The sequence below is a fragment of the Alligator sinensis genome, unplaced genomic scaffold (assembly GCF_000455745.1).
Source record: "Alligator sinensis unplaced genomic scaffold, ASM45574v1 scaffold103_1, whole genome shotgun sequence".
NCBI classification, from domain to species: Eukaryota; Metazoa; Chordata; order Crocodylia; family Alligatoridae; genus Alligator; species Alligator sinensis.
In genome coordinates this window covers 1,809,830-1,823,804 of record NW_005842226.1, presented here as the reverse complement: position 1 = coordinate 1,823,804, position 13,975 = coordinate 1,809,830, and the positions used below count along the sequence as shown (strand labels likewise).

The following is a 13,975-nucleotide window of genomic DNA, read 5'->3' as shown; positions in this document are numbered from 1 at the left end:
GGGGGGGGGGGGGGGGGGGGGGAATCACTTGTGCTTAAAGATATAGGTTCAGTTTCTGCCCTCGGTTCCCACTGACTTCCTTCAGGAATTGTGAATCTTTGTCTGAGGGTAGTTTGGCCCTCACAGTTCAATGCTTGCAAAGGGCTCTGCTAATACTCATTTTACTCCTTGGTGCAGGCAGCAGCCTGTGTGTGTGTGGCAGGAGGTAGGATGTATATTGGGGAGTGGGGGATATTTGTAGGTTACCACTTCCTTGAAGTGCCACCAGAGCGTCCTGGCTGGGCCATTCCCAAGTATGTTCTATGTTCAGAAGTGGAGAAATGAGACCACTCTGGGGTTCCCCTATAGCTACTTTAATCATATAAATGACCAAGGTCTTGAGAGTGACGGCAGAGAGTCCTAGGGCATCTTTACTGCTATCTTTCTGGGCTTGGGTGTCTGTAAGCTTGAGGAGCTATTGGGGAAAGACCTGGTTGGGACAGGGTACAGCCACAAGAGTTGAGCAGGAGGTTCTTAAATTAACATGTTTGAAAGGATGGCATTCACAGTGCAGTATCTCCTCCCTTTTCCCTGGACTTCCCTTTTGAGTATGACCCCTTTTCCCATTGTAAGACCAGAACTCCATGACTGGCCCAGGGAGAAGATTACATCTGACACTATAAAGCACACCCTAACCCCCCTCCCCTTCCTCCCCCAAAAAAGACACTTATATAATGTTCACAGCCACGTGCACATAATAACAGAATGAAGTGCAGTATGAAACTTGCCATAGATCTGGACAAAGTGCATCACTTCACAGGCGATGAATGAAAACTTATTGAATATTCTTGAAAAGCTGAATATTAGACCCCCACCCCCTTTTAATGTGGATATCTGGCTTTGCTGTCCCAAGTAAAGCATGTCTCCAAGGACAATATGGCTCTTTCCTACATAGGTGCTAACATTGTTTTCTTTACCCTTCAGAATGGGAGGAATCCCAGCTGTGAATGGCAAAGGAGAGCGCCTTCTGCTGCATGTAGGAATAATAGATATCCTTCAGTCATACAGGTAAGGTGGTTTAATCATGCTCTGCTCCTGAGCTTTGTTAAGTCACCTTGTAATACTATTTGGAAAAATCGTAAAACCCTCCCTTCTGAAGTGAAGGGCCCTGACATTGAGTATCCCAGTCTGACTCGGGTCCAGTGCATCGCTGAAAGTTGTAACATCCAAAGTCCTGTAACAGCCTGTGGTGTTGAATCCATTTTCTTAATGTTTAATGAATCTTTTAAGGAAATTTCCTATTTCTGTGGCAGAGGATAGGAAAAATCACTCCAACAGAGTACTTTGTTATTCTGCAAGGAAGCAGAAGTCTTCAGCTTCACCCCCTTCCCCTTCTCCCACCTCCAGCAGTTCCAGGCCATCCTGACCTTCCAGCTACAAAGACCTAAACCTTTGCTTAAGAGGCATCAGCCTTGCTGTCTTGCCTGGAGGCAGGTTGCATTCTGAGAACAAGAAAAGTTCACTAAGGCCTCTGCTGTAGGGCAGTGTGAAGGATGGTTTGGCAGGAAGGGGAGGGAACACATTTATCCAATTCTCTTTCTGCCCCCACCCTTTTTATTTAAATTAGGTTCATCAAGAAGCTAGAACACACCTGGAAGGCCCTTGTCCATGATGGGGTAAGTGTTCAGTGCTCAAAATCTTGAGCAAGAATTGCTCTTAGCTAGCTGACTGTAGGATTCTATGCACTGCTTTTATTTATGATGTTCTAGTCCATGCTATTTGTAGTGCATTATCTGATACAGTTTTGAAAACAATGGAAAGGAGTAACTTTTCACTCCTAAACATCTATCAAAGTAGTAATTCCCTTAGATCACACCACGCCAATGTTTTAGCTGTAATACACCAAGCTTGTCCTTCACCATCTTTTTCCACTGCACTATTGTGTGTGTGTAAAGGATATTGTGTTGGATAAACTATCTAATATATAAAATATATATATTTTAAATATAATAAAATATTGCATAACTTCATTAACAATCTGGAAGATGGGATGGAGTGCACACTCTGCAGGTTTGCAGATGACATCAAACTGGAGGGTAGGCCCTAATGTGATAACCTAGACAAATTGGAGGATTGAGCCAAAACGCATCTTATGAGGTTCAACAAGGACAAGTGCAAAGTCTTTAAGATGGAAGAATCCCACGCACCGGTACAGGCTTGGGACCAACTGGCTAAGCAGCAGCTCTGCAGAAAAAGGACCTGGGGGTTGCAGTGGACAATAAGCTGGATTTGAGTCAACAGTATGCCCTTGTTGCCAAGACGCCTGGCAGCATACTTGCTGTATTAGTTGCCAGCAGATTGAGGGAAGTGATTATTCTTCTCTGTTCTGCATTGGTGAGGCTACATATGGAGTATTGTGTCCAGTTTTGGGCCCCCCACTGTAGAAGGCATGTGGACAAGTTGGAGAGGGTCCAGCGGAAGGCAATGAAAATGGTTAGGGGGCTGGGGCACATGACATATGAGGAGAGGCTGAGAGAACTGGGCTTATTTAGTCTATAGAAGAGAAGACTGGGGGGGTGGGAATCTGATAGCAAACTTCAACTCGCTTCAGGGTGGTTGCAGAGAGGATGGAGCTGGACTGTTCTCAGTGGTGGCAGATGACAGAACAAGAAGCAACGGGCTTAAGTTGGAGCAAGGAGGTTTAGATTGGATATCAGGAAAAACTGTCTCACTAGGAGGGTGGTGAAGCAATAGAACATGTTACCCAGAGAGGTGGTGCAATCTCCATCCTTGGAGGTTTTCAAAACCTAGCTAGACAAAGCTCTGGCTGGAACGATCTATTTGGGGATGGTCCCACTTTTGAGTAGGGGTTGGACTAGATGTGACCTCCTGAGGTCCCTTCCAACCCTCATTTTCTATGTAACCTATATATGTATATGCTGTGTGCATAACCCCCCCCCACACACACACACACACAATATGTACCCTTGTATATGGTACAGGTCTTGGGGTTTGGTCCCTTGGTGGTGATTGTTTCAGCTCCACTATATTATTTGCTAAACTAGCCTCTTCCATTTGTTTTTCCTGCCATCTCGTTCTTTGTTGCTGCAGCCGGTTGTGCTGCTACAGAAGGTTGACTTCAGGTGTGAAACTACTGGTTCTTCAGAAACGCATCCTAACTTTTGTGTAAATCTCCTATTAAAGGTCAAGGCAAACACAGTTTATGGAGCTCCAGAGACATGGTAACAGAATGGAACATCAGAGCTCTGAGAGAGAGAGCTTCAGCCTTAGCTCATGAAATGAGATACTTAGAACAATTAAAGTGCATTGATGCTCTGTTGCTAAATTTTGTGACCACATCAAAATCTGCTGTATCCAGGTGTGCTTTAAACTTCAACAACTGCATGAGATTGCCTCTGGCTTTATTCATATCATCAGGCTATTGCTTCCTCCAAAAATCTAGGTACCCTCTAAGCAGCAAAATTATCAAAACCTAGCATGAAATTATAACAAGAACAAAATCAAAATGCAATCAAAGTAAAGGCAGTGCTCCAAGCTTATTTATAGCATTAATCAGATCATTTCAGTGAAGGCTTTCCATTTTAGGGCACTTATCAGTGCTAAATGATGAAATAAAAAACAAAATCCTGATTGGCCATACTAATAATTCCTTACTTTGGCATGGTTTTTAAGCATAACTGTGAACACTTCTCCTTTTTTCTAGGACACTGTATCAGTACACAGACCCAGCTTTTATGCAGAGAGATTTTTCAAATTCATGACCAACACAGTGTTTCGAAAGAATTCCTGTAAGTTCCCATAGATTCACTGCCTTGGGGCTCCAGCTACAATCTTTCTCAAGATGTGGGGGAGGGACACCAATGTTTCCCAGTCTTGCCACTTCCTTTGCAAACTGTCATGTAGAAGAAGTACCCTTGTTGCTCTGTTCACAAAAGGCAGAGGACTGTTGACTTCCCCAGTCACCCCTTCCATTTTAGAAAACAGTTTTATGGTGAGATTAGATGAGTTTTACCAGAAGGACCTATACTCTGCCAGAGTTGTCCAATTTATTTGGCTCTGAACTGGATCCAGACCACAGTGCTTCTTGCAAGCTAAATGACCCACCTCTGGCAGTGGGGCAGGAGCCTGTCAGCACAGCTACAGAAGCTAGGGGGTGAATGCTACCACTGCCTGCTCTTTTTCCTGCTGCCAGTTTGAGTTGCCAGTGACAGCCAAAGATCTTGAATTAAGCAGTGGGCAAAGGCGTGGAGCAGCAGCGTCACCCCCCTGGGTTCTAGAGCTACGCCAACATGGGGGCTCCAGCATCTGTGCCAACAGACCCTGGAGGGGGCTGCAGTTTAACCCCTCATGGGCCACATGCAGCCCATGGGCTACCAGTTGGCAACACTGCTCTAAGGTGTCACAGTTGTGTGGTATTACTGAGGTTACACAGCTCTTTTGGTTCTTTTTTTGTCATCACAGATGATTCTTTAGAGCAGGCATATGTAAATGTCCTAAAATGCTACCATCCAGAGATCCAGTGTGAAGGTGTAGCTGATGAACACTTGCTAAGAGGACCTTGTGTTTCTCTTGTCACCCTTCCCTACATGACTTAACTCTGTCAAGGAACTGGGCTCTCTCCATTACAATTCAGGCCTAGGCTAGGAAATGATAGAGCCCACGGAGCTGCCTTAGCTTTCTAGCTGGACCTCAGTGTCCTGATTCAGAGCTGGAAGCTCTTTAGACAATCAGGTTCAACATCCCAAAGCTAGGCCTTCATGGGAAGGAGTCCTTCTGTCTCTGTGTGGGAGTTTGTCTGAGGGTTAAGGGATCTTCCCTTTATCAAAAAGAAGGTTCCTTTTGTGTTGGGTTCATTGGTGGACACAGCAATTTCAGTTTGTTAATTCTTCCCACTCTAGCTCTAAAATCATCCCCGTCTAAGAAAGGACGTAGTGCCTTGTTAGCTGTCAGGACGCCTGGTCCAACAGCTGCATTTTCAGCTAGCCAGCTCCCCTCGGAAAAGGATGACGCCCAGTATGATCTACGTGCTGCCAGAAGTTACCCTACTCTAGATGATGAAGGTAGTGATTTTGGGTTGGTGGTGGGCAGCTGTGTGGTTCCCCTTTCTCCCCTAGCTCTGCGTAGCTGTTTCTTAGCATCCTCCCCTCAACTTGTTCAGTTCCCCCAGTGTGCACCATATGCAAGTTTCCCTTGACAACAGCTTTCCATTTCTTGCTGTGCTTTGCAGGTGCTAAACTTAACCAAGACAGGGGGGAAGGTAAGACAGATATTGCCTTGTCAGTATTAGCAACTAGTATATTGGATGATCAACCTGAAGGACTGGCTTTGAGGAGGGTGGAGTCCCTGCTCTGCTTGTAGAGGGAGCCACCACCAAATGGGATCTACAGCAAAAATGGTCACTCGTATCCCTGCTGCAAGTTGATTATTGCCATTTGGCATCGGTTCATTAACAGTTCAGTTGGCTTCTTGAACTGCGTACTGTTTGCAGGAAGAGACTTGGGGATATGGAAGATAAATCCGTTGGTGTTCAGGTACAGCTATAATGGACCAGACCTTACCTTTGCCAGGAGAAAGATGGCGCTGATTGTTTGTCATCACTTGCATACATGCTATTATGAGATCAGCATGGTCAAAGGCAGTGGCAGCTCAGGCTCATAAGTGTATTATATCTTTATAGTGTAGTTGTGTGAAACCTTGACACAGTTCATCTCTTGGGACACTTGGATTTTTATCTCTGACAGTCTGAGTTTTAATCCAGTTTGGGTTCCAGTGAAGTTTAAACTCTTGCACAAAGCATTTCATACTGGTTTTGTGTGTTGGGAGAGATGTTCGTTGTCAGAGCTGTTCAGGATAGCATTGCTAGCGTGATTTGTGAATTCCATCAGACTCTTCCTGTGCATATTGTTTAAGATTTGTTTAATGCCGGTGAGAGTGTAGATCCCAGTGGTGGTACAACAGAGTGACATGGAACTGGTTGGAAATATCCAAGTGGTGTTTGCTTTTAACTCATTCAGACTTTCTCTTTCTTCTTCTTCCCCTTGGTTGGGGGCCTAGCAGGCAGGCCAGACCTGCTTCCCTGCACTCCTCCTTCATTTGAAGAAGCTACCACAGCCTCCATAGCAACAACGCTCTCTTCAACTTCTCTCTCTGTTCCTGAGCGGTCTCCCTCTGAGACCTCTGACCAGCCCAGGTACAGGTAAGGCCAGCATTCTTAACCTGGTTATCCTAGGGCTGACTGGCTTTAGTTAGCTTTTGCACTAAGAACCTTGGCAGACTTCCCTATGCTGTGCCATAGAATGCTAATGCTGATTTTAATTGAACCTCTTCTGGGAGCAAGCAGACATGGCTTTGATGGGATTAATTATTGCTGGCAGAAGTGTCAGCTGTTAAATAGAGCATCCCCCTTGGGGTAGGGAGGAGGACAGATTCTTCTTACCACCCAGTCAGGTAAATCTGTGTTGTGATCTGTCTCCACAGGAGGCGCACGCACTCCTCAGGGCAGGATGGCAGGTAAGATGTGCCGGATCTCCCCATGTGCTCTGGGAATTGGTGTGCAGATATCCCACCCAATTGTCCATGGCAAGTAAACATGGCCAAACACTAATTAAGAAGCGATTCCTGCCCCCCCCCCATTGTAGGCTCAAATGGAAGTGCCCCCTTTTTCCCTTCCCTCCTACCCTGCTTAGGGGTGAATTTCTCCCCGTGACCTAAATTAAGAATCATTACGTAGAGCATCTTTAACTAAAACATCTTAAAATGCCTTCAGTTTACAAATGAGAAACTAAGGTAGTGAGTGAAATGACTTGTCCCAGGTCACCCAGTGGCAGAGCCAGGGATAGAAACCAGATATCCAGAGTCCTCATCCAGTGCCTAGCTACTCAGTCACACTGTCTTACAAGCTGGCACATCTCTCTTACGAGCAGTCTGTTGCCTTAGATAGAGTGGTGGTGGATGCTATGCAGATATATCGAGTGATTCTTTTCTTAAAATCTTCTGCTCAAGTTCATTGTGGGTAATATTTGCTCTTGGCACCTGCAGAAGTTATGCTAAATGTCACTGGAAAAAATATAAAAGGCCTAGAGCTCATGGCAACATGGAGCAAAGAACCTTTTATTATGTATTTATCTTTACTTGGATCTGATGTTAACGTCATGCAACTGTACAGAATTACTTGTGGCAGTAACATTGATCACACTGAATTGGAGTCAAAAATCTGTTCTGGTACTGGCTCTGCCCCCAACTTACTTGGCTAAGTCAAAGGTCAGTTTTCAAATGCGGCTTCTGCTGTGGGGGGCTTCAGTGTTTGCCTGCACAGCGCTATACAGGAATTATCAGATGGGGATGGGGGCCAGGTCAAAGATCCATCTGCTTCCTTATCCTGTCTCTGGTGGGCTGGCTTTGTAGGAGACTGAGAACCCTACGGTAGGTAATATAGGATAAACTGCTCAGGGTCTTACCCTGGTCTCTAATAATCAAGTTGGGCAAGGTCCTGACATAACATTTTAACAATCGTTTCTCAGATTTATTAGGAATGACAAAAGCTCTTGAATGTTGTCCATATAACTATGCAGGTTCATTTTGGGTGCTGGTTTGCTAGATGCCAGGGCCTCGTACAGAAGAGTGTTGTGGACCCACAATAGCAGCTGGCATGAATGGATGTATTTGAGCACTCCAGCTCCTCTTGGGGAGGGGAGGGCGGTTACTTTCCAGGTGCAAAATGCCCCTGCCACCTTCCCCCACCGAATTCAGACACCTGTAGCTGGATCAGACAGCGTTTGAAACTGTGGGCCTTAATTTTGGGGTCTGTTTGCCCCTGTAGTGCTGATGCCTGTGTGCGTTATCATAAGGGAGTCAAAGTACAGTGTCCTTGTACAGAGCATGTTTACGTTTCTGGTGAAAAGAGGCTGCAAATACCAAGTTATTAATGCATGAATTTCAGTGAAATTACATACCTTAGCACATGAAAGGGAACTTATCTAGTTTGTTCAGATCCCCATAGTCTTGCTTTGAGCAGGGGGTTGGACAAGATGACCTCCTCATGTCCCTTCCAACACTGATTTTCTATGATTCTGTAGTGTCATACCTCTGAATTACTATAATCTTATGCAGAATTCCCTGGTTTTGGGGTTTTTTTTAACGCGCCACTGCAAGAAACAGCAAAGCCCAGCTGCTGAGTTGATGATCCAGTAGAACTGTGTGAGAGCTCCATCTGCTGGCTCTGCAGCCTCCACTTCCTAAAAAGTGCGCTCATGCTGTATTATATCTGAGCTTGACACAAGCACTGTCAAGGGAAGCACCAGGAACCGTCATGGTATCATCTCTTGGTACCTCTAGCAAATCCAGGGCATTAAATGCAACTTTTCTCCCACTCGTGTCCATTACTTAGCAGACATTGCCAGTTCCTTCCCATGAGGGCCATAAAACAAATTAGCTATTCTGTAAGTCTTGCTCAAGTAGACAATGACTTGAGTACTATGAAATATTAAACTGAAGACAAATCCACAAGTTATGTGGCTCTCCCTGGGGTAGGCATTTATAGTCTAGACTAAAGCATATGTTAACCCTTTAATACTTAAACAGTGTTGGCAAATCAGGAACCACAAAGGCCAAAGGGCTTTGGCCAGCCTGAAGCGCTAAAAGTGAAGAGCTAGCCAGGTGCTTCCCATGGGCTAGCTATTCTCTGCTTCCTTCTCCTGTGGCAAACAGCTTCCGTCTGTCACCCAGCCAACAGGAAAATGGGATGAAGTACAGGTTTTCATGTTGTCAGCTGGCCTGATCCAGCTAGTCTTGCTGCTTCTGTTCTCTTTTATCTACCTCTCAACTTCTTGGAAAATAAAACTTGGAAAAGCCTGACTCCTTGATCTGGGAAGTTAGGGTGTCAAAAACTGTCTAAAAAGATCAACCACTAGGGAGATCCTGACTCCTGTTTCTGATTGCAAAAGCTGAGGTAGTCAAATATCTGTTATCAGCAGTACTGCAGGTGGATGGTCACAAGCTATTACTTTTGCAACAAGCTGCTAGGTGCCTGTACCAAGGCCAGACCAGATCCACTAAGTTGTGCTGCCGACTGCAGCGTGTGAGGCTCTGATTAGTCTGACCTATGATTGGGTATTGAAGACTGAACACTGGAACGGAGGAGAAAATAATAGGCTCCGTCTACACCAACAGTTAGGGCTGACTGTAAGATCATCCTCAAGCCCATCCAGCTATACAGTCAATTTCTAAACTTGACTTCTAGTAGCAGTCCAGTTAAGCCTGGAAGCTGTTGAACTTCTGGGCATGAGGCTGACCATCCTGCATTCAGCTCCTAGCCCTCCTCTTTCTGCAGTGTTTGTAGAACTTGTCTGGGTGCTGCAGTCCTCAAACACAGGATGCTGCCTTGGGTAATCACACAATGCTGCTTGAGGCCTTGCTGCATCCTGCTTCCTTGTTCTGGTGCCTGCAGAAGTAGAAGCAACACAGGAAGAGACGAGTCATCCATGGACTAATTCTTAAGCAGACTGTGCAAAGCAACATGGGGTACCTCTCAGTGGTATGCTCAAAAAACAAGCACACCATGGACAGCTTTTGGTGATGGCCACTAGGAACAGATGTTGCATTTGTCCCTGAACGAGGTGTGCCTGTGCTTGTCCTGGAACAGAAATGTCCCAGGATTGGCATGTACACACATTGCCCTTCTAATCAGGGTTTAGTGAGTGGCTGAATGCACTGCCACTCTTCTGCCATTGATGCAATCTTGGGATAACCCTTCAGATGCTCTTTGCAATGGCCCAGGATAAACTGTTAGTACCTCTTATCCCATAAATCTTTTTAGGGTGTATCCTGGAACAGTGGAGATGGATGTCTGAACAATTGCACTTTGTCTGAGGATAAAATAATTTATCCTGGGACAATTGTGGCATTTGTTTGTAACTGGTGTGTGATACACAGGGAAGGACAGCTTATATGGCTCAGGCTGGTTGTGGATGATTGAAAACTTGACCCTAAATATCACTGTAAACATACACAATGTGGAAATGAGCAGATGGGTTCTCTTCCCCTTGCCTTTGCAGGTCACATGAGGAAGATCGGGTTGAAGAAGAGCTCCAGCAGATAAATGTAGAACTAGAGACAAAGTGTGACGTTGAGATTGTGGCTCCGGAAGAAGATAAAGGGTAAATGGATACAGGGAAGTAAATGGGTCTTTGGAGGCTTCCATTGTTGTTGGTCATGAGGAAATGCTGATTCCAGCATATAGTCCTCTGACATGGGCTGCTTCAGAGCTGCCCACCTGGGTGGTGGATAGTTGTGGCACTTGGAGCCAGGTGGTGGCGGGCAGGAGTGCTGGTTTTTCATTTCAGTTTTGAGATGCATGGGGACAAACGTTCTTCATGAGTCATGACACATTTCACTAATAGTTTAATTCCTTACCCAGCTAGATCAATGGAACAGCATTGGTCTGTATCATGTGACCATGACTTCGGGATTTTCAGCTGAACCTTTTTTAGCTCCTCTAATATATTGGGTGTTTTCCACTTTGTCCCTTTTTAATTAAGACAGATTGTCTTCTTTTCTTTGTTCTTTTTCAGGGAGGCAGCTTCTTTAGCCTGTGCCATTGTAACATCCACGGCTACAATAGAGGTGGAAACGGCCAGTCAGGCCTCAGAACCAGCCAGCCAGGCTTCGGATGAAGATGATGTGCCAGTCACAGACATATACTTTGTAAGATACTTAAGCTACATAGTCTGTGTTTTAAAAATGCGAGCTTCATGTTCAGGCAAGCCTGTAACTAGGTTTGAATGACCAGAACAGTAAAGTGAAGAAAAATATCTGATTTGGGTAATCCATATGTTATAGATCAGAAACATTTAACTAGCTAACAGTCACTCGTTGGTTAGTTAGAAAGGTTTTTAATCCTGTTATCTCTGGATTAAACCTTTAAGTAATAACATGAACTCTGGCAGAGGGATGAATGTTACTGCTGTCTTAAATGTTCTCCATAGTTGTGTCTCTTCACCTTGTTCCTTTTATAGTTTTGCTACCTATATATGCACAAGTCATAGAAGGGCTTAAATAGATCAAACTGTCATATTTGGGAATCTTGTGATAGTCACACTGCTTGAAAATACTAAGATTTAGATTATATCCTTCTTGTGTCCTGGAGACACAACTGAGGATGTTGCTGTGCCAGCTCACCTCGGAGATTTGTGATGAACTCAGTTTTTCCCTCCCCTGCAGGCAAACGCGTTAGATGCTACAGTGGATGTTTAGTACTAAATTGGGGAGTAAGTGACATGGTTACTGGATTAGCATCAAGAGTGTTGTGTAGCTTTGCGCTGGATTTCTCTGTCATCTCTCACAATGATTGAGCACCTTCTGGAGACTAGAGTTTTTTTTAATAGCACAGAGCTGCTTCTCTGGACTGTCAGAGGTCAGCAGAGAGGACCCGAGGCAGCCTGTGTGGTCTGCAGCATCACTGCCTCACCTTCCTCCTTGCATTGACACTAGCCATGTCTAGGGATCCCTTCCTTAAAGACTATGAACTTAAACATCCCTACTACAACCCTGCTGGCTGCAGCTGTATGTAGACCTATGCCCCCTGATTTGACACTTCAGTACAAACAGATCACTGCAACGAGAGCAACATTTGTCTTTCCTTGTACTCATGTGACTCTTCTGCAGAACTGCTCATTCATTGCCAAGTAACTTTGCTCAAGGGAGTTGCAGAAGGAATCGGCTCGGTTTTAAAAGATTACCTTTTTGGATTTTGATGCATGTTGTTCAAAATGCAGTTTTTTCTAACCCTTGCTGCTCTGTTTGCCTGTGAGTGACAATTGAGTGTGAGTTCCTTCAGATGCTGTCCACTTTATTAGGAAGTGACTTGTAGCAGGGTTCGCCCCTCCTCCCTCTTCCCCCCCGATCATATGTATTTCACTAAGTTTCTGGGGAATTAATCGATTGTTTGCAGTGTGCACAAATAGCCTAACTTCATCTCTCATTGAGGTGCTTTAGTTCCAAATGTGTGTGGTGTGTTGTGCAGTGTTCACCTTAACTGAAGGGAAAAGTTGCTTTTAGTTCCCACTGACACTCTCCTAGGAAAACTGCTTCAGTGGCAACTTGGGTGACTTGGCAGCTGAGCATGTTGTAGCTCAGGACTGCAGGTGCTCGGTAATGGGTGCATTTTGGGATAGTCGGTGAAAGGATGCTGAGACCAGAGGAGAATTGGTAGGGAGTCCCAAGGTACCAGATATTTGCCTCTAAACATCTGCTTTTAAATGCTTAAGACAACAAGTGGTGGGGGGGATGCACTTTATCCCCACACTAGTCTGGAGGGGAATAAAGGTGCAGATCAGCATGGCTGGGCCCAGGGGGCAATACTGGTTCTGTGCACGGCTTTCCCTCCATTTAATCCATTCAGGTCTGGAGATGCCCTTTCCCTCTGTTACTTTTTCTTTCATCCTTTCTTTCATTCATCCTTTGTTTCCTTTCTCATCTCACTTGCCCTGGTGCCATCCAGTTCACAGATGGGAGGTACTGGATTTACTCTCCCCGCCAGCACAGACTCCGAGCTGCCTCGTTTTCCTCTGGGACTGTAAGTGAACGTGCTAGTGCACAAAGGGAGCCAAGCTGTGGCTTTGAAACACTGGGGTTCAAGCTAATTCCTACTGGTTCCATCTCCATGGCTGCTCCACAGGTGGCTTTGCTTGGTGGGAATTCTGGACTGCAATTCAGGCCCAACAGGGACAGGCTTCATGGCCATAAAGTCCCTGTTTAATGGATTCTCTACAGCTGTTCCTTGAAGCTACTGGATGAAACCTTGGGAATGGACTTGAATGCAGGATCTCATGTTTCTTCCCATTTCCTCCTTTTTCCACCACTTTTTCTCAATGGTAGCTACAAAGCTCTTGGTAAAATTCAGCCTGTTATTTAACTCTTTACTGCTAGCAGGTTTGGCAGCACATGACATTAGCTAAGATGTGCTTCAGTATTTGTTTAGCTCTGGGCACATACTCCTGAATTGCCAGGACTGGATTCTGAAGGAACACTGCTTAGAGAAAAGTCCAGTAAATGTGACTTTTTAGGCTATAGGATGCTGGCATCTAGGATGCTAGTCAGCTGCTAATGTTTAAGGACCTTCTAAGAATCAGCAGGTGGATGGGAGGGCTGCTTCTTCCTAGAAAGTGGCCTCTTGTTTGTGGTCCCTCCTGGCCCCCACTCCTCATCCAGTGCTACCTTTTCCCCTCTGCTGAAAGTTGTCTGCAGAATGAATATGCCCTTCTGCCTCCAAAAGGAAGCAGAGCAGTAGCTTTGTGCAGTAGCAGCTACCAGGGGTCTGGGACTCCAGTCTAGGTTCCACCACAGCTCACTCTGATTAGGCTAGTCGCTGCACCTTTGTGCACCTTCGAATCGTCCATGATTGGTAGGTTATGTGGCATACCCACCCCATTCCTCTGCCTGGAACCAGGAAAGGGAGGAGTGTGGGGCACATGAAGCAGTCTGGATGAGGATACGGCAAGGTGCAGACTGAGTATTGTGAGCTGTTGCGTGAGGGGCAGTGGAGAGGAGTAAGAGCAGACCTACGTGTAAGAGCAAGAATTGCTACTCTTACTTGAGCCCATTTTGCTCCTATTCATCATCACATTAGGAAGCCTTGGCACCAAAGGCTAGGCATCAAATGCTACTTCTTCCTCTCCACCCAACAAAGATCGTGGTTTTAGTCACTGCCTCTTTCCATGTGCACCTAGTGCTTTCAAAAGGCTGAGGGAGGTGGCTACATGGTTCAACCAGAGCAGTAAATATCAGTCAGGGTTGAAAGAGGCTGTGGAGTAAGGTGGGTTTGGTGCAGTATGCGGGAGTGTTCCTGGGCTTGTAGCACAGGACTTTTTACCCCCTCCTGGCTGCTCTTTGTTCTCACAGCCTGCAATTATTGATGGAATTCAGCATGTGGACCCCCCCCCCCCCCGGGCCTAAAACCTCCTCCCCCGGCCCCTTTGCG

At 45.6% G+C, this 13,975-nt stretch overlaps 1 protein-coding gene across 1 annotated transcript in view; it reads left to right on the top strand.

Moving 5' to 3' along the window:
• Positions 1-13,975, top strand: part of PIP5K1C (phosphatidylinositol-4-phosphate 5-kinase type 1 gamma) — an 84,969-nt gene that overhangs the window by 63,625 nt on the left and 7,369 nt on the right. Inside the window, exons 10-17 of the mRNA XM_025208334.1 lie at positions 964-1,047; positions 1,607-1,655; positions 3,704-3,788; positions 4,899-5,060; positions 6,055-6,196; positions 6,478-6,510; positions 10,053-10,154; positions 10,569-10,701. Coding sequence (XP_025064119.1) covers positions 964-1,047; positions 1,607-1,655; positions 3,704-3,788; positions 4,899-5,060; positions 6,055-6,196; positions 6,478-6,510; positions 10,053-10,154; positions 10,569-10,701 — 790 coding nt within the window. The remainder of the gene's footprint in view (positions 1-963; positions 1,048-1,606; positions 1,656-3,703; positions 3,789-4,898; positions 5,061-6,054; positions 6,197-6,477; positions 6,511-10,052; positions 10,155-10,568; positions 10,702-13,975) is intronic.